Genomic DNA, 26,791 nt, shown 5'->3' on the forward strand with positions numbered 1-26,791 from the left:
TTTCATAGAAGCTCATTTTTAAATCATCCATTGCTTTACCCAACTCTCCACTCACCTGCAGGGAAGCCATCCCAGATCTCCAGCCAGTCGTATCGGCAGAGGGCGCCCGGTGGTGGCGTGGTGTCAGGCTCCATGTCGAAGCTATCGAACTCCACCACGATCTCTGACATCTTGGGAGCAAAGATCATAAAGGTGCATTCCAGGTTGTTGGGGTACTTCTCGGGAAAGCCCGGTGTCTTGATGACTCCACTGGGAGCCGTGAAGTTTCTGGAACATTCAGGACCTGCAAGGAGAGGACGTAAAGATGAGTTTTAAAAATGTCAAGAGGCGACTAATTCTCACCGACACAAACGAGTGAACTCTGTGGGGTTAGAGGGCAGCAAGGGGTCATAATGTGTAGCAAGTTTTAAAAAGGTTATGCAGTTTGTTTCTTACAATGAAATTAATGTTTTTGATACTTGAAAAAAATCCAACATTTACAGACAAAAAAAAGCTCAGAATGTTTTTCATCGGCTTCAAAATGACATCAAACAAGAGTCAACACAGAGCCTTTAGAGGTGGGTTTGGGTCTGTTTGTGTTGGCACTGTTTACGGGATCCTCAGCAGTTTGAATTTCTGACCTTTTCAGTCTTTACTGTGGGGGGAAAATAAGGATAGACATGGAAATCAACTGAATCCATCTGCTTTTGACCTTTCTCGCTGTCTGAAACTTTTGCAGTTCAAAACACATTTGCAGCCTTGATCTCTTTAAAAGGTAGCAATAAGTCCTAAGGCCAGAAATTCTTTTTAAAAATGGGGAAAATCTGGGAAGTAACTTATAATTTGTTTTTCCAGTGAAGGAGGATCAAACAGGTTTGGTTTGAAAGAAGTAAAATGATATCTGAGCATCAGTATCAAACTTGTTGGGATGGTCCAAAAAAAAAAAAAGAAAAAAAAAGGCTTGTTTTGTTGACAAAACTAATGTCGTTTCCATCCAATCCAGCGAGCTCCGCTGTGATTGGTCCCCTCCCCTGTTGGAGCCAACTGAGTCTGAGTTGTGACTACTGGGTGGGGTTGTTTGACTGGTATTTATTGAAGGACGCAGACCATGTGAAAATGATCACTGTAAACATACAGTGACACAGCCAGAGATACACCAACAATCAGACAACACAATCCTATTCTGCATCTACACAATCAAGCAACCACAACTAATAACATAACGAATCTTGTACTAAACACAACACAGACATTAAAGTAACTTTATGTGTTTTTAGAGGAGGTCATAATGATTCTGTGGTTATGTTTCTTAAATAAATTCTCTTCACTTTGCTTACTTTCTGTTTTATGTGTAATCTTTTCAGTGCATGCATTGATTCTGTAGACATCTGCAAGCATAAATCACATACAGGACACAAATATAAAAAGCTTGTGAGTGTGCTGCTGAGACCATGTTGGCATTTAGAAACAGAGAGCAATGGTTTACAATAAGAGATTAATTTATATTACTGTTAAATGCTTACTAACCTCTTTTTTTTTTGTGCTTTATTAACAGTAAAAACAAACTTTATTATGCATTTACTGACAGTTAACTAGCCTTACTTTTCAGTTTCTGCATCTAAAGTGAGAATAATGCATGCATTAATGTATTAATGTATAAAGGACATTACATAACAGTATGGACTTATTAATTGTTGTCTTGGTAGAATAACAAATAAAACCCACATATAAAGAGGGATTAATTATTGAACACTGACTAAAATACATGTAGAAGTATTGCCATGAGAGCCAATAAATCTTGGTAATTGCAGCTGAATGGAAACTACTTTGTCTCTTTACACCTACAGTTCCACATGCTGCTAACTTAAAGGGGACAGTTCACCCCAAAATCACATTTACGTATCTTTCCTCTGGCCCGCAGCACCGTTAGTTTATATTCGAGAGAAGGCAGACATTTCCACAAAAGCAGGCAACCCCGACCAAAATAGTCTAGAAGGATGAATAGTGCTGCAGGCCAGAGGGAAAATTAAAAAAATTAGATTTCAGCAAAGCTTTGCTTATAAATTCAATTCCTGGAAAATGTTCTCAGGAAGTACGATTCTTGTTTGCTGGACAGCGTACCACAGACTCTGACCCGCTACAGTTGCGTGAAAGTATCACATGCTCTTTTAGATCTCCACACTATATAATTAAACCCTTTTTAACAGAGACAACTCAATTTGAAGCAACAACATGTGACTCGAGTTCCTTCCAAACAGTCCAGCGGGCCAACTCGGCAGCTGTTCTGTCATTGCCATCTTTTGTACACAAGCTGTTTTCGCCACAGTCACATCCACAATGTTTGCACTGCTCATGTAAAATCTCTGCGTCGGCTCGCATCGGTCAACACGGCGGGGGCGGTTCACGCCTTGCTTGTTATAAAGTGACATGAGTGAGGTTACGAGACAGTGACTGATCTCTGAGCGAGACGGGAGGACAGGAGGCGTGGACGAGGGTCAAGCGTTGCTCGGAGGCACGAACGGCGTGTGCATGTGTTGGTGGGAGTGTGTGTGTGTGTGTGTGGGTTGGGGAGCAGGGGGTTTCTCATGTTGCCAGTCCAGATGTGACCTGCATGTTATCTGAGCATGCCTGCAAACGCAAATCCACACACAGATAGAAACACAAGGAGAGGCACGCACACACTGAAATGGTCCCCTTGCTGTTGACACAGGTGGTGTCATTAAAAGGGCGACATGATAAATGATGAGGAAAGATGGGCGGCGAGGGACGAGGGAGGATTCGCTCCTGCTCAACTGGCACACTTTGGACTGTGTGCGTGTGTGTGTGTGTGTGTGTGTGGTTGTGTGTGTGAAATGTGCAGATGGGTTGCTCAAATCTAGGTTGAGAAATCTGTGGTGCTGTATGTCTATCAAGGACAGAAATTAATCTGATTTAATGAAGATAAAAATGAACAATACAACTCGTTTGTTCATCAGTCACTGTAGGTTATTTTTAATATGCTAGCGCCTCACTGCCACTGCAGTGCCTCGAGTTTGTCTTTGGTTCTTTTTCTTGTGTTCTCATGTTGTTTTTCTTTTACTTTCCCCTACGGTTCCATCTTTTCTGGTCACTGCTTCCCTTTGTTTGTCTTTATTTGTGTGTTTTGTTGTTTTACTGCGTGTCTTTGTTGTATTTCCTGCCTTTAAGATGGCTTTCCACAACCTGATTTGTTTCACCTCTGTCCTATTAGTCAATGAGTTCTCTGAGTATTTATAGTCCTGTATTTCCCCTTACCAGCCCCTTTGTTCACTCTCACCCTCTCCTCCTCCTCTGCCTCCTGCTCTGTTGTGCTTCTCTTTGAGTTTATGATTTAATTCTTTGTGCAACTTTTCCCTTCTGTTAGGCTCACCCTGCACTTCCAGTTGTTTTTCTGCATTTATATTTCTTATCCTGCCTGTTAAGCTTCTTGGTTTCCTGCACAAACACCTTCAGCAAAACCTTTTTTAATTTAAATGTACAAAAGTTTTATTAAAAAAAAAATTCACAACAAAAAGCTAAACTGTAAGAACACAAAAACAAAACAAATTCTAAATCTGTACCTGTTTAAATAAATATTACCATATTTATACCACTAACCATAGACTATACATAAAAGTTGGGCAAAGTCACTATGACATCATCAATTAGCTTCATGACACCACATTTTTAAGCCTCAACATCCATCCATCCATCCATCCATCCATTTATCCTGTTCAGGGTCGTGGGGGGGTGTGTGTAAAGTACTAAGTTATCAGCTGAGGGCCCGATTAGCAAACTTTATCCTTAAACTGTATGTGTGCTTCACTGCTAATTAGTAAAGGACCAATAAAATACTAGAAAACTGGAGCACAGTGGACTAAATTATTTGTCGGATAATTCCATTAAGAGGTCCGGTTCAGTGACTCCAGTCAGCTGAGGAGAGTCCCAGCAGCTGGCCATGCCTCTAACTTTGCACCTATCAGGTAATTGTTATGAAGCTGCCTTAATAAGCTATAGAGACCAAAACCATTGTTTTTGTCTAAGCTCTAAATATGCTTTTTTAATGCTGTTAAGTTGGTGTTTTAACATGGAATGTCTATGAGGATTGACTTGGGACGAGCACCATGTGGCCACATGAGGAACTGCAGTTCCCGCACTTCTGTGTTGGTTTTATCGTTCAGTTCTGGGGGTTGCCAGAATGTGCATTATTTTGAGTTATTGCGTCTTAAAAATGATGAAAAAAAACAGCCCAAACAAATACCCCCCCAGTATGTGTGTTTCCATATTTAACAATGTTTTGGTCAAAAGAGGTTGCATATGCGTGAAAGCATGTGTGTTATTGTGTTATGTTACTGACATGACTGCATTCTTTCCTTAAAAACAAACAAACAGTGCATTTCCCATTTGTCCATCCTCTGTCCATTCAACTTCTTTTTTCATCTTTTTTTTTTTTTTTTTTTTAAATCAATGACCCTTCAATCAGCGGCGGCTTGAGGTCACCTCAGAGGAAAACAAAAAGCAAACAAACAAACAAACAAACAAAAAATGCAGAGACAAACATGTGTTTCTGGTTTGAAAATAAAACCTGCAATAAAAATCAGGGAGTTGGGACAAATATAGTTCCAGGACACTGAAGGGGCCTCACTTGGCTATCATTTATAAATGAAATGCACTGTGTGGTTAGCAGAGGGTGGAGTTATGGTTATGGTTACAAGAGACGGATGCAATGGAGCTTTACAGCCCGACACTCATTAGTGCCATCTTTAAAGCCAAACAGAACATGTCATCTCAATGAGGGTTGGTGCTTTTTGTGGCAGTGTTTAGGGATTTTCTTGTACTAATGACAGGGGGGAAAGAGGGATGGAGATGAGGGATGAAGCCACAGACTGTTACACAGAATTACGCAAAGGTAAGTAAAGACATATGTCAAATCTAGCAAATCTTCTAAAAAGACTCCCATAAAGGGAAAACAGTAGAACTCAGTGTTTTAATTTGATTGGCTTAAAAATGGTCACATTTAATAATGCTGACTAGCTCTGCCTTTGGTGGTCACGGGTCCAAGAAACCAATGCTGACGGTTGGGTTATAGAAGGGAACTTCAGTTTCCTGTGTGAAATCCACACATTGCAGCTACCACGCAGAGTTTTTATGATGACATAGCAACACAACATCGCTGCTGCCTTTGGTACTGAGAAAAACAATCATTCAGAGAACACCCACAAGGATGTTCTTGCAGGGAAGCAAAAAAAAACAAAAAAACAAGTCATTCTCGGTGTTTAAACAAACAAGCAATGCTCCCCTGCTTTTCTGCAGACTTAACTTGTTTCTTAATGCCAGAAAAATTTAAGTAATGTTTAAATACATAAGGAAAACTGGGATTTTAAGTATTTTAAGCATTAGTTAAGGTTTTCACCTACAAATGGAACCAAAAATAGCTTGTTATTATTCAACCGATTTGAAATTGCCAAGAATTCTGCACCATTCCCAACCCTCCTGCATCTAAAACACATAATGGAAGCCCTCCTTGAACATGTGATTCACCAGGGACTGCAAACAATATCTTCTGTATCAAACTGGACCGACTTTCAGAATTATCACTGCTGATGAGAGATGGGTTGAGAGAGAACCCGCAGTTTCCAGGTCTGAAAGTGGCCCGTGAGGTCATGAGCGTGTCGCTTTTTCCATCAGTCACGGGACTGTGCACCACGAATTCATCCCTCAGGATGAGACTGTAACATCCGGAGGCATCTGAGGAAGAACATGTGGTGTGAACGACCTGAACTCTGGTGTGTGTGTGTGTGTGTGTGTCAGCTGCTCACAATTAATAAGATTTTTTTTGGACCACAATAACACAACCACTGCTTCTGGCCTAACCTACTTTTCAAATGTTGTCTTACTTAAACCTCATCCTCTTTCCCATAATGAACTTGAGGTTGAAAGGTCACTATTTTAACAGCACACGGCAAATGCACACTGGCTACTGATCAAACCTGCACATCAGGGAGTAATTCAAATGCAGCAGGAGCATCGAAGGCATTGCAGTGCTTTCCAAAGAGGAAATCTTGAAGGGGAGACTGGCTGAATTTAAATTAGATGTGATTTTTGTGGGTAGAGTTTTCTGACTTTCTGAGCATGCTATGGGCATAAGAAAATAGGACAGAAGCCGAGCATACTTGCAAAGAGTCATCATAACGAAACACACTTCATCATATTTGATTTGGAGGCATCGTTGTAATCTTCTTTTGACTAGTCGCCCTGACCCTAACACCCTTCTCTGTCACACCAACCCTCTCTCACTACATCCATGAGTCTCCTGTGCCATCTTCCTCTTTTCCAACCTGATCATTACTGTCACCTTTTCTTTTATCACGTATTAAGTGTTTTATTGTGATGTTAAATGTGCATTCTCGGTACACATTTAACACTGCAGAGAAAAAATACATATTAAAAAAACCATATAATAACCAAAACCTTTGCTAGCTTGTGTCCCTCTGATACTTCAGGGTGCAGAGATTGATACACTATTATGCGGGGAAAAAGCTCTGAGATCAAAGGACAAAAACAGAGAAAGATAATAGCGCGATGAAAACAAAGACGGAGGTCTCAGCAGAGTGTAAAGCCTGTCTGTACTCAGAGCAGCAGCTCCATTTAGCAGTGAGTTACAATATGCCGCTTCGACTGTAATGGATTTTAAATGTGGTGAGGAGCCAGGCAGCAACATGGCAGGGGGATTACCTGAGTGAGTACAAGTGCTGTTTTTAACTTGTTAGGAGGTAGAGGACCCATATTGAGGCCAGCACACACACACACACACACACACCAACACATGCTCCCACCCACACACATATTTTGCCCTAGTTTCAGAGCCCCTCTTTATGCCAGAGCATCCATCTCATCTGCAGGTCACCCCTGTTGCCTCCAAGGACAAACAGCCCATTAGCTAAATGAGCCTGGGGTCCCACACACCTGTCTGTTTCATACTCACAAAGGAAGCCAAATGAATGCACTGCATTACCAAGACAGACAGATATATAAACACACACACACACACACACACACACACACACACACACACACACACACACACACACACACACAGAACTAAAAAAGACATTAAAAATGTACGTATGCAGGCTGTTAACACGTAAAATGGGTGTGAACACATTCACACAGCTTGTTCCGAAGCCGTCGTCTCGCCGCTGAACAGTAGCTCGCAGGCAAGACGTGGTGGCCGGACGTGCTCAACTACAACAGGAAAACGCTGCTCAGTGTCTCTGACAGTTACATGGTGGCACAGCAGCAGCAGCAGCAGCAGCAGCAGCAGCATGGCAGCACTCACAGATCTGACAGCTACGCCTCACTTCTGCTCCTGCAGACTTAAACCGGCACATCCAACAGCTTCAAACAGCTAAACTCAGTCATTTTATCAATCAACATAAAACATCAATATGAGAGAATCTGAGGAATATTCTTCTTTCAGATACTTACCGCAAGGTGCATTAACAGCTGCTGGGAAAATTCTGATCACGTTCTTTATAAGATGTTGAGCAGTTTTCCAGTAAAAGCCACATATTTAAAGTGATTTTTCTAAATTAAGCTCGTGGCACAGTGCCGTGAAAACCGAGCGACGAAGAGTGGTGATGATTATGATCGATCACCCCAAGAAGAAATACTAAATAGACCTTGTGGTGAAACTTCTCTACAGCTGTTTCCAATCTTTAAACCCTGAAGAGTAAAACGCAGGTCTTTTGGAACCATTTTTAAAGCGTCTTTTTGCTCAGATCACACATTTATTTTCCTATTGCTGCTTATCTGGGGTTATTAGTTAAGCTCGAACCTGCGTTCTTCCTAAGAGCCAGCAGGGGAAGACCGTGAGACTGCTTCTACTTCCCACTTGATTTATGACGCCTGTAAACACTTTCCTGGTGAGTTCATAGTCTCAGTCACTAGTTTTAAGTCTTGTTTACAAGATTTTGTAAATTATGTTGTCTTTTAGTGCAAAATAGATGACAAAGCTATTATCAGCAGTGACACCTGGTTTCAAAAACACAAGATGGCAGAGGTCAAAAGACACATGTCGACGCTTCCAAACGGGTGACATCACGGAGGCTATGTATGTCTTGTTATATGCTTTTTAGAAATAGCCCGCAGTATTCTGTCTGCAGGGATACCAACCATCCGGCCCCTTTTTAACTTTAAAAATTCACCTCCATCCATTTCAGCTAAAATGGTTTAAAGTTGTATCCTTTCTTCAAGTAACTCTCAAGGAGACTGCCCCTCTACAAAAGCCCATGAAGCCCAATCTTCACTTTATTAGAGATCAAAGCTCAAATTCTTTGTGGATCTTTAAAAAGATCCTTAAAGAATACCACTCAGGACCAGTGTGCCTTTCTGAGTCGATACTTTGCTGACCCACTTTTAAAGATTTATTACACTGACTTCCTAATGACATCCTGTCATCCATCAGTCACGGCTACACTTTGTACCCTGAAATTAAAGTTGATATGAGCATATTTTTAAAGTTTTAGTGTCAGGAGTAGGGCCGTGCTTTGTAGTTTGGAGAACAGACATGTTAAGAGCCTGGAGGAGCTTCAGTTTGAGCTGGGCCTCTAACCTCCCCTCATAGTACTACGGTGCACCTCGTTAAAGAACAAAAGAGCACTTGCCTATCCATTTTTCATAGTACAATGCAGCACTTTCTAACATAAATCCACCTGGGGATTGTTATTTCTGGATCCTGTGATTTTCTGAATAGTTATTGCTCTCTTGGGTACAAACAAAAATGAAGGGGAATCTCACACACATTCCCTTTTTTTCCCCCTGATTTATCTCCGGTCCCCATTGGTGGAAATTGAAGTGTTCACGGGAGACTTGTCGTTTTGGCGGCTACTCAAGTGGACCCCAGAGGAAAGAGCAAATACAAATGTAGGACATGAGAGCAAGGTTCCTTCCTTGAAAGGGAGTGTTTACGTAGGTCTGTCCTGCTAGCATCCTGCCCCATCTGGGACTTGGTTTTCCCTCCAATGAATTCTGGGTCTTTGAGTTTATTTGGCCTGCAGTTATAAAGGTCACGGTACCAGAGGTTCAGCTACAGCTATTTAGACAGCCATCGGCATCAAGCACACAAATGGGAAAATATTTTTAAACCCTGATTTCACAGAGAGGCTAGGAGCAGATACCAGGTTTTATTGGCTGTTAATGTTTTGCAGCAGGTTAGTGAAGTTACACACTTTAATGCCTGTTGTTGTTAATAATAGATGCACTTCTATACTTTTGAATATTTCCAGGTCGTTTCTGTCTCGGTTACTGTCATGATTACATTAACATACAAATTGGAGTTTTACTATGAAGCATCTACACAATCATCACAGTAAGAAAAGACCTTCTTGATTTTATAATTTATCAACGTTAGAAAGCCCGTGCCACAAACATGTTGACACCACGGTAAAGTAATCCTATGAAATCATGAGCTTTTGGCAGTTAACAGTGTTTTGTAAATGCTGCTGGTCCTAAACTAAAAAGTCAGTTTACTCGACACTGGTTTCCTGTCCAGCTTTAAGCTCGGGTCAAGCTTGGGTTCATAATGTCATGACTTGTTTTTATTTCCTCTTCTGAATAAGTTTCTTTAACCTGGGAGTTTATTTGTCTTGCCTGTAGCTGCTTATATTTCTTAACTGACTTCTTCCTGTTCGACTTCCTTTTAGTAATCCATAGATTTATATATACATATACATATATATATATACATATACACACACACACATATATATATATATATATATGAGTGTGTATTATCTGCCCCTCACACACTGACACATCCATCTATCAGTGACCGAAATGGTGGCAGGCTTCTATATTTGACCGCTTCATTGCAGCTCAAACCGTTACTATGTCAGCGATATTATTGCTACAAGTGGTAACCATAACGACCACAAAACATAGGCTGTATTTCCCTTCCAGCGACAGCCGGCAGGCGTAACAATATTGTTTACATGTCATCTGCTGCTGCATTTTTGCACTGTAGTAATATGTTAAATGGTTAAAACTTTCAGATTATTTTTCTTGCATTATGTACGACAGGGTGATACATAAAATTGATCCAAGAGCAACAGAAGAATCACCTGGAAATCTGGCTAAAGCACAATTGAATTTCAAGGGGCCATTTTTCATGAGGGTTATTCATCACATACATTTATGGATTTATGTAAAACAAAAGAGCAATTCTAGCTCGTGCTTTTAGCTGCTGCTGCCGCTGTGCATGTAAGACAAGGACATCACAGCAGACCTGTTTGAAAGTGCACACCTGTCTTGAAGACCTCATAGCGAACGGAGAATCCCGCCCCGTGGGTCTCATAGTCAGAGACAAACTTGATGAGGAGCTGGCCGCCGGTGGAGATGATCGGAGACGGTGCGATTTTCCCGCAAAACTTTCCCAACATGGACGACTCATCGCCACCGTTGTAAACTTCCACATAGTCGTACCTGTGAGAGATCAGAGGAGATGCAAATTTAGAGTTAGGATCCAGCAGAACGATGTAAGGAGCTGCGCATGAGTGATTGTTGAGACCGAGGATGATTTTATTATTACTTATTAGTGATTAGAAAGAGGCATTTCACTGACTATAGGTGGGAATGCCAGCTTACTACAAATCTTTAATGTGGAGGGGAAGTGAATGTCTTTTACAACAATAAAATAATAATTCAATGGATTCCTAGTGTGTAAAAAGGAACTAATAAAAACTCCCACAGTGCATGAACAGGTCCTGTCTTGTGAGCGATGCAGTGTTGCTGAGACAGATTTTTGAACTCTGCTTATCTATTATTGAATGCATTTCCCAAATACTTTGTTTCAAACTGCTAGAGGAGCTAAAAGGACACACCCATAATGCAAAACCACAACAAAGAAGGATCATATTTGTCTTTCTCAAACACGTTTTGCTGACAGTAAGAGCTTCTGGATTTTGACTGAATCGAGGCGTTTCCCCAAACACCGACTCAGCAGGCTGGCTTTGTTTGAAATGTTTTGTTTTTTGGTCCTTCTAGCACAGCTAATACTGTTGTAGGATTAAACTGTCTCAGCTGGATAAATATGCTCTGATACAGCAGTGCAGTAATGATGTTTGTAATGATGTTTGCTTGTTTGCCTAGTTTTCTTTAGACTGTAAAAAGGTGAGTGCTTCGGGTTGTTCCCTGGATGGACTTTGTAACAGGTAGCTCACATGGCAATACGAAAGACAAGCCCATAGATCGGAGTTACTCGAGTGATTTCAGATTCTCTGCACATTCATATAAAAATGATGTTTGCTTAAACCCAACCACATGTTGTGATCCATATATTCACTGGACTGCATCTAAAGAAAAAAAGATTGCATGTTGTTGCTTTTCCCCCAATGATAAGAAAACATCAGCTCTGTCTCAAGTATGTGTGGGTAAATGAAAAGAAAATCAAATATAGGAAACTGCAGCGTGAACAAAATCTATGAGATCGGACACGAGGCTGCTCCGGCTGGGAGTGAGAGGGATACCGCGTGGAGAGAGAGGGAGAGAGAGGCAGAGATAACAGAAATATGAACACATGGCAGAATGAAGTGCTGGGAGGCTGCACGGATCCCACCGAGCGCACCGAGAGACTTCATCAGTCTCTGCCCTCGGTGTGGACCTCCCACCACTGCTGCAGCGATTCATCCTTTACCAGCCGACACCCTTCTGTCCACCCACTGTCCGCTTTACAACAACTCAAGTGTGTGTGTGAGTGTGTATTCCATAATGCATGTATGTTTATTCAAATCATGCTATTCAGCACCTTTAACAACACTCTTAAGGATACAAATTAGCAAAAAGTGGGTGTTTGAGTATGTATGAATAGGTTTGTAAGTGTGTGTGTGTGTCTTGATAAACATCTTTTATCCTCCACTCAGGGCCAAATTAATCAGTGGGCCTGAAGAAGCTGCACAAGTTGCTTGCTCAGATGCAAGACCACATGTAGTAAATGTGACGTGTCCATGGTGAAAATAGGAGCGCAAATGTCAATGCAGAAAACTGTAAATCATCTAGTTGTATAACATTTTACTTTGCATCACTGGTTCTGCAACCCATTTTCATCCCAGGGTGTCAAATCCTGCTGTTTTAAGCCCCCGGGAGCTCTGAACTGCCTATAAATCAAAAAATAATTCGGCTTTCAGATCAGACTGGAGTCTCCAGATTTTAATGACAGTAGCTACAGTACGCTAAAATGTAACATGCATTAGTTTTTGTCAGTTTTGAATAAAGCACGTTGTCCTTGCCTTGGCAGAAACCAGTTATGCGCGCTGCACCTCAGAGGTGGTTCTTTGGTCACACACCGTCGTATCTTGTATGAAAAAGTTTAACGGTTCTCCTTAATATGACATAAGAGCAGCACTGCATGGTGTTTATTTATAAGGCTCTTCTGCACAGATTTCCTGGTTACCTCTGCTCTTTGCCTGAATCTAAATATAGTACAAAGACTATCAGGACACACTCAGTGAACCTGTCAATCACACACAGTTTGGAATAAACTGGATTTAACTATTTTGCTGCTTAAAAATGGAATGAACTACATTCTCTTATTCTAACTGTCATATTTATGGATCTGCAATCATATTCCTGATTGATCATTTCCTGAACATATATACTGTATGTGTATTATGTGTAGGTCTACTTGCAAACTGAAAGAAATCATGATCTCAATGAAACAACCTATTTAAAGAAAATATTTCACAATAATTAAAGAGAGCGTGGATGCACACTGCACACACAGGTCAGCCTCACCCTAAACAACACAAATAGAATCTAATTGTGTGGGAAACACTCTTAAATTTCCCGTCTGGCTGTCATGGCCCACCCAAACCCACTGGAAATCAACTGGATTGCCTCCAGCATCAGTGCTCAGAAAATGTAGGATGGAAAAAAAAAAATCATTATTCACTATTTGTTGGCCTTTTTTTTTTTTTTTTTTAACTGTGCTTTTCATGTCACTGTTTTGACATGTATCTCTTATTATTGCTACAGTGTCTGAAAGTATTAGCAGCTGTTTTGATTAGTGCTTTAAAAATATTATACACAGCTATAATATGTGATGTACAAAGCCTCTTCCTTTCAAGCCAGCAACAGAAACAATTTGGGCTCAGAAGAATACAATAAACGAGCTACAGAACCGGGACATGATTGGTCCGTGTGAGCTGCGCTGTCCTTGAGTAAGACAGAAAACTCATACGAGCTCCAGGGCTTCTGTTTTGAACCTCTGACCTATCAGACAAGTTTTCCCGGGGAAGCTGGGCAGAAAATATTCCTTCGGCATGGCAACTTGTTTTCTAATGAGATTCTTTCCCACAGTAATGCAAATACAGGGAAAAAAAAAACAAACTTTCAGACTTCAGCAGATAACCATGCTCAGTTCGATGCATTTGCTACACTTGAACCAGAAACGATAAAAACACCTGAAGCTTTCCCACGGAAACTTAATCAGTGCGTTTTGACTGAAGCTCGTCTAGACAGTTAGTTTGACTCAGACTGCTGACTGATGATCTTCCTGATGGCTAACAGCATTAGCGTGCAGGCAGAGAGCTTGTTAGGTAGTCGTTTTCAAAGAGTCTCTTCATGTGTCTGTCAGCGGGAATTTGTTTTTCTCTCCCGTATCTGATGCAGACATCTCGATTTAAAGTTTTTGATCTCTTTATGTTAGCCATCAGGGGAAAACAAAGCGTCTGTGTATCGCTTAGCACAGACGTGAGGCTGTTTCTAGACTTAATCATGCAAATCATAGTGCTGATTAGTCGTTAACAGGTGGACAAAAATCGTTGGACCAGTCTTACAAAAACTACATTTTGGATATGTTATTTTCTGCATGTGTAAACTGGATTTACTAAACATCTTTCCTTGCCTTTGGTAGATGGTTAAAAGTGGAAATGCAGACAGACAGGAGATGGAAAATAAAGGCTCATTTTAGGCCGCAGAGGGCTCTCACACAGGACACCTCTAAATCTGCAAACATTTGAGGACATGGTCTTGTCATTTTTCATTCAGCCAACAATAAAAAGCCAACCCAAACAATAACAGGAGAATCTAACACAATCATACAGGAACAACTGCCAAAAAGAAGCCACAAAATTCAGAGTTTTATACCAGCAGCCGAAGCAGAAGCATAGTCAAAGCCCAAAGCTACGTCGATGTAGGATCCCTGAGCTCAGTGAAACCAACAGGCTGCAAGGTATTTAAATAATAGGCCTATTATGCAGCAAAATCCTCTAAAAACATGATTATGAAAATAAAGCAACATTTTAACATTAAAAAAAAATGCTTTTGATTTTAATATTGTGAAACTTGCAGCAGCTCTCACACAGCTCAGCGGACAGACAATGTTATCTGTGTTTAAACTGGGATACGTGCGCCTCGGGTGTACAAAATTTGCTCTCTCTCTCCTTTTCTGACTTAATTTTTCTCTTTGTCTCTGTTCTTACTCCGCATGTGTTTGCGGACGACTTTACATGCCCAGTGAGAAATGGACTTAAGTGCTCACTTGTAAAGCCTTAGTGCCGACGGTGATGTGTAGGTGATGGCATTTTTATTCATAGCATCAAACTTCCACCCAGCTCCCCCTCCATAGCCCTCCCTACACAGGCTCATAAAGTAACAGGGAGAAAGAGGCACAGAGAATGTGTGTGTATGTGCTGCTGCATGCAGATGGCTACACTCACTCCCTCAGTCACTCCAGCCAGTCCTGCAGGCAGTCAGTGTTTGCACAGACAGGCCGTTTAATGAAGTGGGTCTGTCTCTTCACACTCTAGTTAAGGAGAGTCTCTCAGTCTTCAGCCCTGCAGCCTCCTCTCCATCCCCTCACATCACTCATTAACCACACCGGCTATTCATGCCCTCCAAATGCAGCTGTCCGTGGCAAATGCCTTGCTCAAGGGCAAAAATGGTTGGCATTCCATCTGGAGGCCCAAGAGCAGATGTTTAAATTAACATTTTATGGAATTAAGGGGCACTCTCACTGACCGCCATGTACAGAACAGGAGGGGCAGGGTAAGGTTAATAAGCAAGTAGAAGAAGAGCAAAGGAAGGTGAAAAGGTGGATGATAATGTTGCCAGAACTTCAAGAATTAAAGAGTTTCATAAGAAATGCGTGATTTTTCACTACTCTATAGCACAAAGTAATCATAATTTTACAAAATTGAGTGAAAGCTAATAATTGTGCAATTTCTCCCTCAGAAAAATTAAGGGAATGTGCCCCAAAGAACCAATTCTGTCACTTTTGCAGTTCTATAATTACAGTTTGATTTGATTGTGAAAGTCACAAGATGAAAGAAGCTGAAGATTAAACTACTTTTTTTCCTGGTCTGCATCTCTTTTTTTTTTTTTTTGGATGAAAGTTATTCTGATAATCTTTTGCCTGTTAGATTTTATTTCTGTAATATTCCAGCATCAATTGAAAATATGACATTAAAGGACAACTCACTTTATATATTGTTATTTATTTTCAATAAATAGGCTGCAGGCCAATCCCCTTGCACTTCCATGTTAAAATTCCCAACTTCAGCCCTACAAAATGGCACGTTTATAGCCTGGTAAAAATAACGGTTTTTGTCTCTGCAGCTAACTTCTTCCTTCATAACACCTGATTAGGGGTGAGCTGTTGTTATAGCTCATCCATTTGGATTTAGTTAAGGATTATGGTGGCTACTTCCATTTTTTTGGTACAGTCTATGGAAGTGGGTGTCTAGCATTAGCAAAATTTATAACAGGTATAATTGGTCGAACAAAAATGTGATTTCACTGATTAGAAATAATTAATAAATCCAAATCAGTGGAAAAAAAAATAGTCAATACAAAACAAATGAACATGTCACAGTACCAGCCTTGCAGATATGTGATCTCCGTTACAGTAAGTGCAAAGAAAACTGTCGAGAGCAGTGACCACTTAGTTCTGCTAGTGCTGACAAATTGAACACAAATGAGGATGTGGCAGATTACCACTTAAAATAAATAAGATCCAGACATGGAGTGGGAATTTTTCACACAGCCCTGAATTCTTTCTCACCTCTTTCCCAAGCTACTGGAGGCTTGAAAGCATGTACCCTCACCCTGCTCTACTCATGCATTACAGCTCATTAACATGCTCGTGGTGCTACGTTGTATTGCATTACCCCTGTGGATAGATGTGTGGAGAGCACATCTGGAACATATCACAGGAGCATTTACAGAGTGAACTTTGAGCTGTTGCTACAGTCACCTCCTGCAAGGCAAAGCTAAAGCTGGGAATGACTCAGTGTTTCTGCAGAGCGGCGTCACACCTTCTTCTCTCTGACATCCATTTAGTCTAACCAGATCCCTTTTCCTTTCGTCTGGATCCCTCTGTGCAAACACTGTCTGGACTCCACCTTCCTCCCCAGACATTAAAATGTTCTTCCAAAAGCTTCTCTTGGCACCCAAACAGAATTTTCAGGTGGTAAAGTTTGATCAAGTATGGTAATAAACTTTTTGGCATGCCCACTTTTCTCCACCAGCACCCATCTACTTCTGTCTCATTCAGTGATTTCCTTCATTAGCCTTTTAACAACCTCAGCAAAATATTGTTGCACTCAGCAGCAGACAGAGAGCGACTGTGTCGATAACACTGAGACAGTGCTCCGTTTTTAAAAGGGTGTCCTGTCTTATTCTCCAAATGTAACAGGTATTGCACGCATCATCAAACACCGAGCCTAAAAAATGTGTAAAGCTATGTTTTTCTTTCACACTCAAAAAAAAAGTCTATTTTTAGTGTTTAAATCTGCTAAAGCTGTCAAACTGAATGACTACCTGAAAACCTGCCAATATGAATTCACTTGTAAACAAGACAATGCACCGGAAAATTGACAGCAGCCGTTTAAGGACAAATTATCCTCTGTTACTTCCTGTTTCCTGTTCAAGAGTCATTTAGGACTCACAGCTGAGGAGTCATACCAGAAATGGTGTAAATTCATGCTTAATCATGTGTAAGTGTAGCTACATATACTGCATATGAATGATGCTGCCCACTGGTTTGTGAAGTCCCACATTGATTTTAACATTTTGGCCGGTCTCGTTTTGCCTTGATGGAACCAGAAGTCAACATATTTGAACAAGCTTTGGGGATTTTGAGCTAATGCTAGCTAGTTAGCAAGGTGCAGCCATGTGTACTTTGTATACTGTAAAGGTCACATCCACAACCAAACGATTAAAATAATTTGGGAACACTCATTCATACTCCAGATTCATAGAAATCAGATACAGATGTCACATTTAAGCTAATTTTGCAGTCATTGAAGCTGTAGCAAACACTTATTTTAGTTAATCTGGTTAATTTGTTTTAATAGACAATATGACACCACACTGTAGTCTCAATGACAGCGCGCACGTTCGGTTTACGTTGCTTTGTCACTGATTTATAAGTTGCATTAATTATTTTTTCTCTGTTTTCTTGAGCTACCCATCAGCTGTTTCAGTCCTTCCTGGTTTGCCCAAAAGCGAAGGCTGAGGGTGGAACTGGTTTGAATGCAGAGGCCAACCAAATGGACTGAACTGTCTGCTGTAATGTGCTGCATAGGGAAGAATGAGGTTTCTTTATTTTAAAGTTAAGTAACATCCCTGTGTCGTCCCTCTGTGCATTAAAAGTGGTTTACTCTGCTAGTATATACGCTGAGCTGCTGCTCATTTGGTTTGGTCAATTTGTTGTGTGTTAGTTGAGTTAAGAGTATGTTTAGTTGACCTATTTTATGTGCCCACTCAATTGTGTGTTTTTTCTATTTTTTTGTTTTTGGTGGTATAGTAAAACCCACATTTTGAAAAATATACCTGTGCCTATCTGTCCTTTGACTGCTTGGTCCCTTACATAAAGACACAGAAAGCTGCTAATTAGGGCCAAGTATTATCTATCTATATATTATCTTATAATACTATAAACCCTGTTATGAAGAGGGAAAGAAGCCATGTAAGCCAGAGCTGTTTTTTTTTTTTTAACAGGTAACAAACATGATTATTTCTGCTGTAACATTTTAACATGGGAGTCTATGAGGGCTGAGTCAATTACAGAGCTAGCATCTGGTGGCCATTTGATGAACTGCAGTTTATTATTTTTGTCATTTCCATGTTGGTTCAGGCCTGGAAATTCCACTCAGTGCTGTCTAAGCTGCACTAGAAAAGTAACCTGCGAGGAAGCACATCATAAATGTTCTAATGCGGTCTCCAGATCCTCTCAGATATTACACACACCGCTGAACATGAATCTACAACAAGCTTTTTTGTATAAACAAAGCCAAAATTGTCCATTAAAACGTTGTTTTCTCGAGTGTTTTTGTTGCTTCAGAAAACAGACTCGCACTGATTCCCTCAGGATTTAAACTGACCTCGAATCTTTAAATTACACGTCTGACCTTCAACTCTAAACTGAGTCAACTAATTTAATGGCTTTCCTTATTGGTAACAGCTTTCGTCCCCAAATGCAAGCCAAGCTCCCACAATGTGACTGTGTGAACAAATTTTTGTCCTTGTGAGTAATGCAAACACACACACACACACACACACACACACACACACACACACACACACACACACACACACACACACACACACACACACACACACACTCAGGGGGATGCTGAAGGCTACAATGTTCAGATTTTGTAATACATGAGTGGTTTCTGTGTTTAACTGATAAATTCAGCCTGACCAGTCACTCTGCTGGGAGGCTACAGATGGCACATATGTGTGTGTGTGTGTGCGTGTGTGTGTATGTAGTGTCTGAGTGTGTGAGCAGAAAATACACTACGATGCCACCTGTCATCACAAATACACACCAGTCCATCCCTCTCCGTTTATCACCTCCTCCGTTGTTCATCAAGAAATTGACATCATCTCCTGCTCAGTGCTTTACTCTCTCAGCTCTCTAACTCACTGCAGCTCAAGTCATCTCAGAATACTCTTAGTCAGTCCTCTACTCACGCTCACAGATTTTGCATAAACACTCACTTGCATTCATGCCACCCAATTACTCACATGCAACACGTGTATCCAGTTTTAATTCTTTTCTCCCTCACTGACACAATATATTCCTTAACAGCCTTTTTTTCCCCTTTTTTTAAGAAGCCACTGGTGTCACAGAGAGAAGCACAAGCTTTGGTGTCAATGCCTTGATGCACCCGGCACACCTGGGACACCAAAAGCTAATGGTTCTGTTCGAAAGAGTGACAAAGTATGCAAACAGTAAGCAAAAGAAAAGAGGAGCTGTGTGGTCCACTACTAACCTGAGGTTGACTGAGATTTTTGTCCCATTTGTTGTCACTGTTTCCTTTCATTTTAACCCGCTCTTTGATAAGATTTAGGTAAAGATGTGTAAAAAACATGGAAGTGACTCCTGTGGTTACCAAAAGGTCTCTGATTGGATAGAAGTCTTTGGGGAAACAGCCCCCGGCTCACTTGATCTATGACCTCAGTAAACACTTTGTCGACGAGTTTTGGGTCACACTGAATAAAATGTGAAATTCATTTTGTAAATTATGGTCATTGTTAGAAATGGTCAGAAAGGAGGATTATCCTGGCTTACTACCCAATGTGCAATGTCCTCAGTTTGACAGTCAGATTCACCCCTCACTTGCTCTTCACGTCCACTTTCAAAACCCCAAGGTGGCGAGGGTGTAAATGCTCAGCTCAAAGCTTCCTAACGGGGCTTTATTACCTGACTTTATAGTATGAAAACTGCACCCTGAAAGACGATGCTGTGGAGCTGTTAAAAGTATTAAAATGTGATGCTAAGCTACACTAACCGGGACAAAAGCTGCTCTCAGTATTGCTGCAACTGGTGCACTACCAGGGGACATCAGCTTGGAGAAAACTGCCTGGTTGTGGGCTGGCTTCTCACCAGATGTGTTCATAAATGTGCATCATTGTTTCTTCCCGTTTTTATATGACCCGAACGATTATAGGCGCAGAAAAATGCTGCTTGGCACGCAGCCATGTGAGGGCTTGGAGGAAGTGGCTGGGAAGTCTACAGTGAAAGTAAAATATGTCAACAACAAGTCAACAATGGTTACAACAAAATTAATCTCTTATTTCACATCTAACAGATTTAGATGACCAATGACTGCTCATCAAATACTCTGAACCCAAATGCAAATTTGTGTGATAAATTCTTGGTAACTGAGGTATGATGATGAATTCCAAAAACTGAGAAAACATATTAAAGCAAATCCAATTTAAGCCAATAGGATTAAACAGTCACAAGAAGTTTGCTGAAAAAATAAATTGGGCCAAGCAGCCAAAGTATGAATATCCTCATCCCTCACCTCGGCTGTGCAGATACAAAGCCACGGCAGCACGATCCTTCTGGGAAATTAAAACGGAGGCAAGGAGGAGGTGGAATTTGTTCTCATTTAGGAAGCCTTAATCCAGCAGAAAGGGGAAAGAGAACGCTGTTTTCCCCTCCACTTTCTTAGACAGACTGTTTAGGGACCCTGAAGGATGAAATGAGATTTGCTGCAAGCTCGTCCGCGTTTAATGCGGAAAAGTCGAAAAGAGCGAAAGTCAGAGTCGACATATTGGAGAGCGGGAAAGTTATTCTGTTGCTGAAAGTGCTCTCGCATTGTTTTATGAAAAACAAGATGAGCTAAAGCCTGTATGTTTTATACACATAATAAAAATCCAGGTGTTTCCTGTGAGCAACGAAAATGAGATTAAGTTTAATCAGCTTCATAAAATTCGCTACATCCTGAGTCTGTCTGAGTAACTTTAGACTTCAATAAACACAGCAGGGCGTTTCTGAGTCTGAATCCAGAAAAAGTCAAAACTTCTCAGTCGGTACCCGAGAGATTTGGGAGGAAAAAGACCCTTTGTCAGCCGACACTCAATCCACACCTCTCTGAAGTGATCCAGGGGCAAAGCAATAAACACACTGTCACTTCTACTGCACTTTGACACGCGTTCGCCCTCGACAAGCTCATTTGCATTCACAGAGAGGCTTGCCCCGCTATACGTTCTCCTCTCTAGTTCCCCCAAAGCATGTGAGATTAATTATCCATCCCCATTCAGACACAAATATAGAAACTCCAGCAGGAATTGTTCAGTGTGGCAACCGTGGAGGCTAGCTGACAGACAAACATGGAGGCAGATAGAGCGATAAGGAGCAAACACTCGGAGGCTGTGAAACAGTCGTCATTCCGACAGAAAGATGATCCTGAGCAGAACCGCCTCCCGGTGTTTGGGACTTAATGACTAACATTTGGAAAATAAACCAAGTTATATGGAGATTAACCCATTTGCAAAATTGGCTTTTCAGTAATAAAAACATAAACACCCAAATCAGTCTGGTGTTATTTGAGGATTACTGCTTCTGGAGCTCCACTTTAGTGAGATGGATAACAATAGGATTACAGTTTTTCAAACAACAGCATGTTATAATTGGAAAGCTGAAACATTTCCTGTCTCTTAACTACCAAAAAGTTGATGCAGATTCTCCGAAGGGCCGACTGGAACAAAATGCTTCTCATTCATTTAACACTAAGGATTATTTCTCATAACAAACACGCTTGGCTGTTACAACTTACGCGTCTTATTTGTTCACTTATAACGGAGGGCTGTAACAGCTGACCTTAGGTGCATCTAAACACCTCAACTACTGTGTGTTATTAGTCACATAAATGTGCACTATACTAAGGGATATCAGAACAAATTATCTTCTGGTGACTAATACTTCCATTTCCTTAAAATCTGCTGAGTTTCCATCATTCAGCAATCTGATTCAAAACTACTTACAGCTCATTATAGAGTCACCTACCCCCCCACTCACCATGCTTTGCAAAGCATGCAAAAGTTAAACTAAGCAAGGCACAGACACACTACACTGAAGTGCAGGTTTAGCAAAATAAACCTACTTGACATTCGGCCCAGTTTTTTAATAGAGGTGTGAAGATTTGCCAGATAACAAATGTGCCTCAGATCAGCAGTTTTCTTTGGGACACATTTGGACTTGACTAACAGCATTGACTCTGGTTTGGCTGCTTCAACTCAGCCGCGGGTTCACCTTATACGGGCCAAATGTCAGGTAGGTTGTGGCGTTTGGGCCATCTCTGGCTCACAAAAGATTCGCTGTGTCAAACCCAGCTGGAGACTTTTGGGCTGCAAATGAGCCATAAGTGCAATAAGTAGCTCAGATTAGGCCCAAATGTTTCTGCTATCTGGGTTGGGTCAACACAATGAATGCATTCATTCATGCATGCGTCCATGCATTTGTTTAATTTTTCATTTGTGCATATATCTGTGCGTGTTTGTGCTTATGCCTCCCACACATTTCCCTCTGTTTATCATCTGCAAGCAAGATGTGCATGCAAGTGTGTCCTCTGCCTATGTGTCTCACTCAGAGGTCACCCTGGGTGTTTCTACACAGACAGATACAACACATTCCTTTACACGCTAAAAAAGAAAAAGACTATTGTCCATCCTGCCACTGAGCTACCATTTAGGCTTCAGTGAGGGCGGGTTCCCTGTTACGGATATTTAAAAGTCTCTCAAGCTGCTCGTCCTCCCTGAAGGGGGTCAAACTGTGTTTTGACCCCCTGACTGACCTCCAACCCTGATATCCCCAGACTGACCTTTTCTTGTTTTCACAGAAGTCAGAATGAAACAGAATCACGAGGAGTGACGTCCTTATGTTTAACGATGAGGAGTCGCATCCGGTGACTTTTAGCAAATCCAAACGCATTTCTGGTTGCTTTGATTTTAATGCATTTAAAAAAACAAAGCAGAAGGATCTCTCTTTCTCTCTCTAAATGTGTTCCTCTTAATATTTAAAAGCAAAGACATTTTTTGGAAATCCTATTTTAAAAGTGTTTTTAAGGTTCACGTAGGGCCATTTTTACACTAGAGCCAACTGCTAGACCAGACACTGTTTTCCCTGAGAGCTTTGCTGAAGTGTGAAAGCTGCTTTCAGTCCAGATAAACAGTTTTAAGTAGATTCTTATGTGCTATCAGGACCAAATAATCAAGACGTAAAGGGTAAAATAAAGTGATGTGTCTTCTGTTAGTAGAAAAACAAACAAACAAAAAACCCCACAAGTGTTGTGAAGATGTCAAACCACAGCTGATTTCAACTTTGATTGCAGCACAAGTTCCCGTCACATGTTGTGTTCTCGTGTATCCAAACAAACTTGAGTAATCACTTAAGCCCAGGCTGAAACCTGAAAACCTCTTAAGATTTAAAAGCAGCTGTATCCAACCAACTCCACATTAAATAAATTATAATCCCAAAAGTGATGCTTATACATAAACGCCTCATAGGATAAAAATCACCAAACTTAACTTCAACCAACCAGTCCAGCAATCGAGAAAACATTTATTCACCACCATCTGTCATTTTAATGCTCACCCTGTATCAAATATATTGAACTTTAACAGAAGATTAGATAACAGCCAATGGAAGCTTTGCAAAAAAAAAAAAAAAAGGTTCAAAACAAGCTTGATCATCACTGTTAAATCCAGCTGTTTAGTCTGATGGATGCCCTCTGATGTATAAGTGTGTGTTGCTTTGTGGACATCTGGAGCGTATCAGCTAGTGTGTCCTGTAAATCCTGTGATTGCAGCTATGAGCGTGCATGTGTGTGCATGTGTGTGTGTGTGTGTGTGAGACATTGTTTACTGGGTTTCCCTCTTTCTCCCCCTGCAAACTCTCTCCCCGTTAATCTGCTCGTTAAGGATCTAATCTGACATGTGTTTTCATTTGTGTGTGAAAGTGTGTGTGTGTGCGTGTGTAGTTCACCGATTAGTCCACAATAGGTCTGATTACATTCACAACGTATTGTTAGTTTTATTGTGTGTGCATGCACTTGACCGTGCGCTTGCATAGCTTGCATGTGTGCTATTGTTTAATGCCTGTTTAATGCAGTCACTGTGAATCAGTGTTTCCATATGTGCAGGCTGATTCACAGAATCTGGGGCCATAATTGTTTAAAAAAGGCAAATCTAAACAATATTCACTTACATAAGAGAAACAATAGCAGGATTCAGAGTTCACCCTTCCTCCCATTACACAAATATTTGCTGCTGAAAGAGAGACGTCAGCTGGTGAAAGTCTGCTTGTTCACCAGTGTTTAACCTCTGTTCTTACTGTCATCTACTGTACAAATGCTGGATGTCAATTATTGTATTTGGCGCTAAATAAATTCTAAATGTCTGGCACTGTAAGCCTGTCAGTTATTCTGATCTTTCATGTTCTCTCAGTTTGCTTCAGTGTGTATTTTTTTCTGTTAAGGGCCTCAAACAGAGCCAACCAACCAATCAGCTACCATAAAATAACTAGGTTCTTTTATTGAGGTGCGTCCTTGTGCCTTGGACATTGTGTAGAGGTTTTCTTGTACTCCTTGTTGTCCTTTCTTGTTAAATTATTTATGACAAGCCCGCACGAGCTTTACTGAAAATATGAAATGAGTTAGCTTTGCTAGTTAACTTAAATAAAGGACTGCCAGCTCGTTTTGACTCAGCTGTGCCCTTAAAGCTGTCACATGCATGATTCCCTTGAGCTTAATAAAACTTCTAAAACCTGCATGATCTTAAATTTGAAGTTCCCAATTATGGGGCAAGATTATAGAGCTCTTAAACTTTAACACCTTCATTACCTGATGGGTTTCCTTGGATTTCTGATTAAGTGGTTAAGTTACCCTTATTAGTTACTCTCATGGCTGACAGCTAATGGACACAGTTTAAGTAATGACATGTCTTCGGTGCAGCGTCCAATTTTGGTTCAGCTTTGTTTTCAGCACCAATAAAAGAAAAACGAAGACATATATGAGAAGCTACATGTCCTCCACCAAAATGCTCAGAGAAATGAGTAATAGCTGGTAAACAACACAGATAAGGTGATTTGTGTTTATTTTTTTTTTGCCATAGCTGAGAGCTCAAGTTGCACACGGTTTAAAGTTCATCGTCATTTGTCAAGTCAAGCAGAGAGGAAGAGCATATGGTGAACAGGGGAGAACGTGGGATGAAAACATAGCAAGTGCACCTTGAGTTCACAGGGAGAAGAGAGCGAGATGATGGACAGAGAAAAAGAAAGTAACGGCAGGAGAGGACTCGATCAAACAAGTGACAGAAAAGCCCGAGGCTGGAGGAGGTGGAGGAGAAACAGTGAGAGGTCTGTCACCGAGGTCAGGCTCAGAGTGACCGTGCCAACCAGCATGAAGCTCTCCGAGTCTGTCGGGGCCCTTCTGATCTCTCTTTTCATCCTTCTCTGCTTTTATCACTTCCCCTCTATAACCTTTTGCTTAATCTTCATCTCAGACTAGCTTCTTCTCATGAAGCAGATTTTCCATGAAAATGTGGAGACTTTTTTTTGTGATGACACAGGATTAAACAGTCAAATGTACTGTGTGTCTTATTTGTGTTTTTTTTTAACTAAGAAGGAAGGAATTCATGACGTTCTGTTGCACCTTAGTGTAAATGTAGTCATTTTTGAAAAGCACGGGGGGAAATGTGCGGTAGTGATAAATCTATTGTTTTATGATTGTATGTATTAATAGGTTTGTAGAAGGATCATTAAGACTCTGCTCTGCTCTCCCTGTGGGGCTACCACGCAACTCTTCCGAGGCACGCGAGTCCACTGCCGCCTGGGCTTCTTGTTGCCCCCGTCTGCTCCCACAGACGTCCTACAGCGGAGGCTGAAGGCTGCCAGAGGCCACTACGAGATTGGCTTTATAATAAAAAATAAAAAAAAAACACCCACAAGCCTGGCGTCAAACCCACTACCAGAAGTCCATGTTTAAAAGAAAAGCTTTTAAGCTGGACTGCTTTAGAAGTTTACACAGTCTCGGTGTGTTTGCTATTTTTAGAAATGTACTTGAGAAATTGCAGATTTGTTTGTGCATTACTGAAAAAAAAATGGAAATAATATTACATAAGAGGCTACAACTGTTCATTCAGACTACAAAGACAAAACAAATTCACCGACCTAATCCTCATTGTTCTCTTGGACTTCAAAGTTACAGATAGAAGGAAAACACAAAATAAACAACTGCATTATTTTTGAAGGCTCACGCCTCGATTTTCGGGCAGCGAGCCAATTGTTCAGTGACAGCAGCACATTTAGTCTTCCTGTTTTGTGTGGTCGCTGTGGAACTGAAAAATACAACCATCTGGAAGGGAGGCTTTTATTTTTCGTCTGAAAATGGCAAAGTCAGACTGAACGCTGAGAATCCTGAGCGCAGGGCGGGTGAAAGAAAACAAAAAACGCCTCGGTCTGAAGCCACATAAAAAAGAATGACATTCAAGACAATATTTTTTTGATGTGGTACAAACACGAAACTAAACGAGCAGCGGCAGAGTCGCTGACTATTGCTTTACACTTTCAGAAGAAGAGGAAACACTCAAATGTATCCATATATTCAGTAAACATCCTTCTATCCGCTCATCCTGTCATACTTTTGTCAGTCATCCAGAAATCACCTATATGTTCCTTTAATTTTTTATCTATCAAAACAGTCATATCCTGCCAATCATTTCTTTATCTATACACCCTTCCATCCATACTGACATTTATCCCCACCACACTGAAATTCATCCATTTATCGGCCAATCTATCCATCCATAAATGTGTCTGTCCATTAATTTACTCTAACATCTATCTTAGACCCAGTTTTGTTTCTTGTGGAGTCTTCCAGGTACTCAAAGCACTTGACAAAAGCCTAACGCAGCTCCTCCTCCAGCACTGGGCAACAGTGTTGCTGCCTATCACACTTGTTTGGACCACTACAGTTATTTCCATCTGGAGTCATTTATATTCGGCCGCATGGTTCTGTTCTGG

General features: G+C 40.9%; 1 protein-coding gene across 4 annotated transcripts in view; it reads right to left on the reverse strand.

The window, feature by feature from the left end:
• LOC115795750 (neuropilin-1a-like) overlaps positions 1-26,791 on the reverse strand; it is a 91,511-nt gene that overhangs the window by 55,130 nt on the left and 9,590 nt on the right. For all 4 annotated transcript variants that reach the window (XM_030751812.1, XM_030751810.1, XM_030751811.1 and 1 more), the window contains exons 3-4: positions 10,280-10,458; positions 56-283 (exon numbers count right to left, since the gene is read on the reverse strand). In XM_030751812.1, coding sequence (XP_030607672.1) covers positions 56-283; positions 10,280-10,458 — 407 coding nt within the window. The remainder of the gene's footprint in view (positions 1-55; positions 284-10,279; positions 10,459-26,791) is intronic.

The sequence above is a fragment of the Archocentrus centrarchus genome, chromosome 17 (assembly GCF_007364275.1).
Source record: "Archocentrus centrarchus isolate MPI-CPG fArcCen1 chromosome 17, fArcCen1, whole genome shotgun sequence".
NCBI classification, from domain to species: domain Eukaryota; kingdom Metazoa; phylum Chordata; class Actinopteri; order Cichliformes; family Cichlidae; genus Archocentrus; species Archocentrus centrarchus.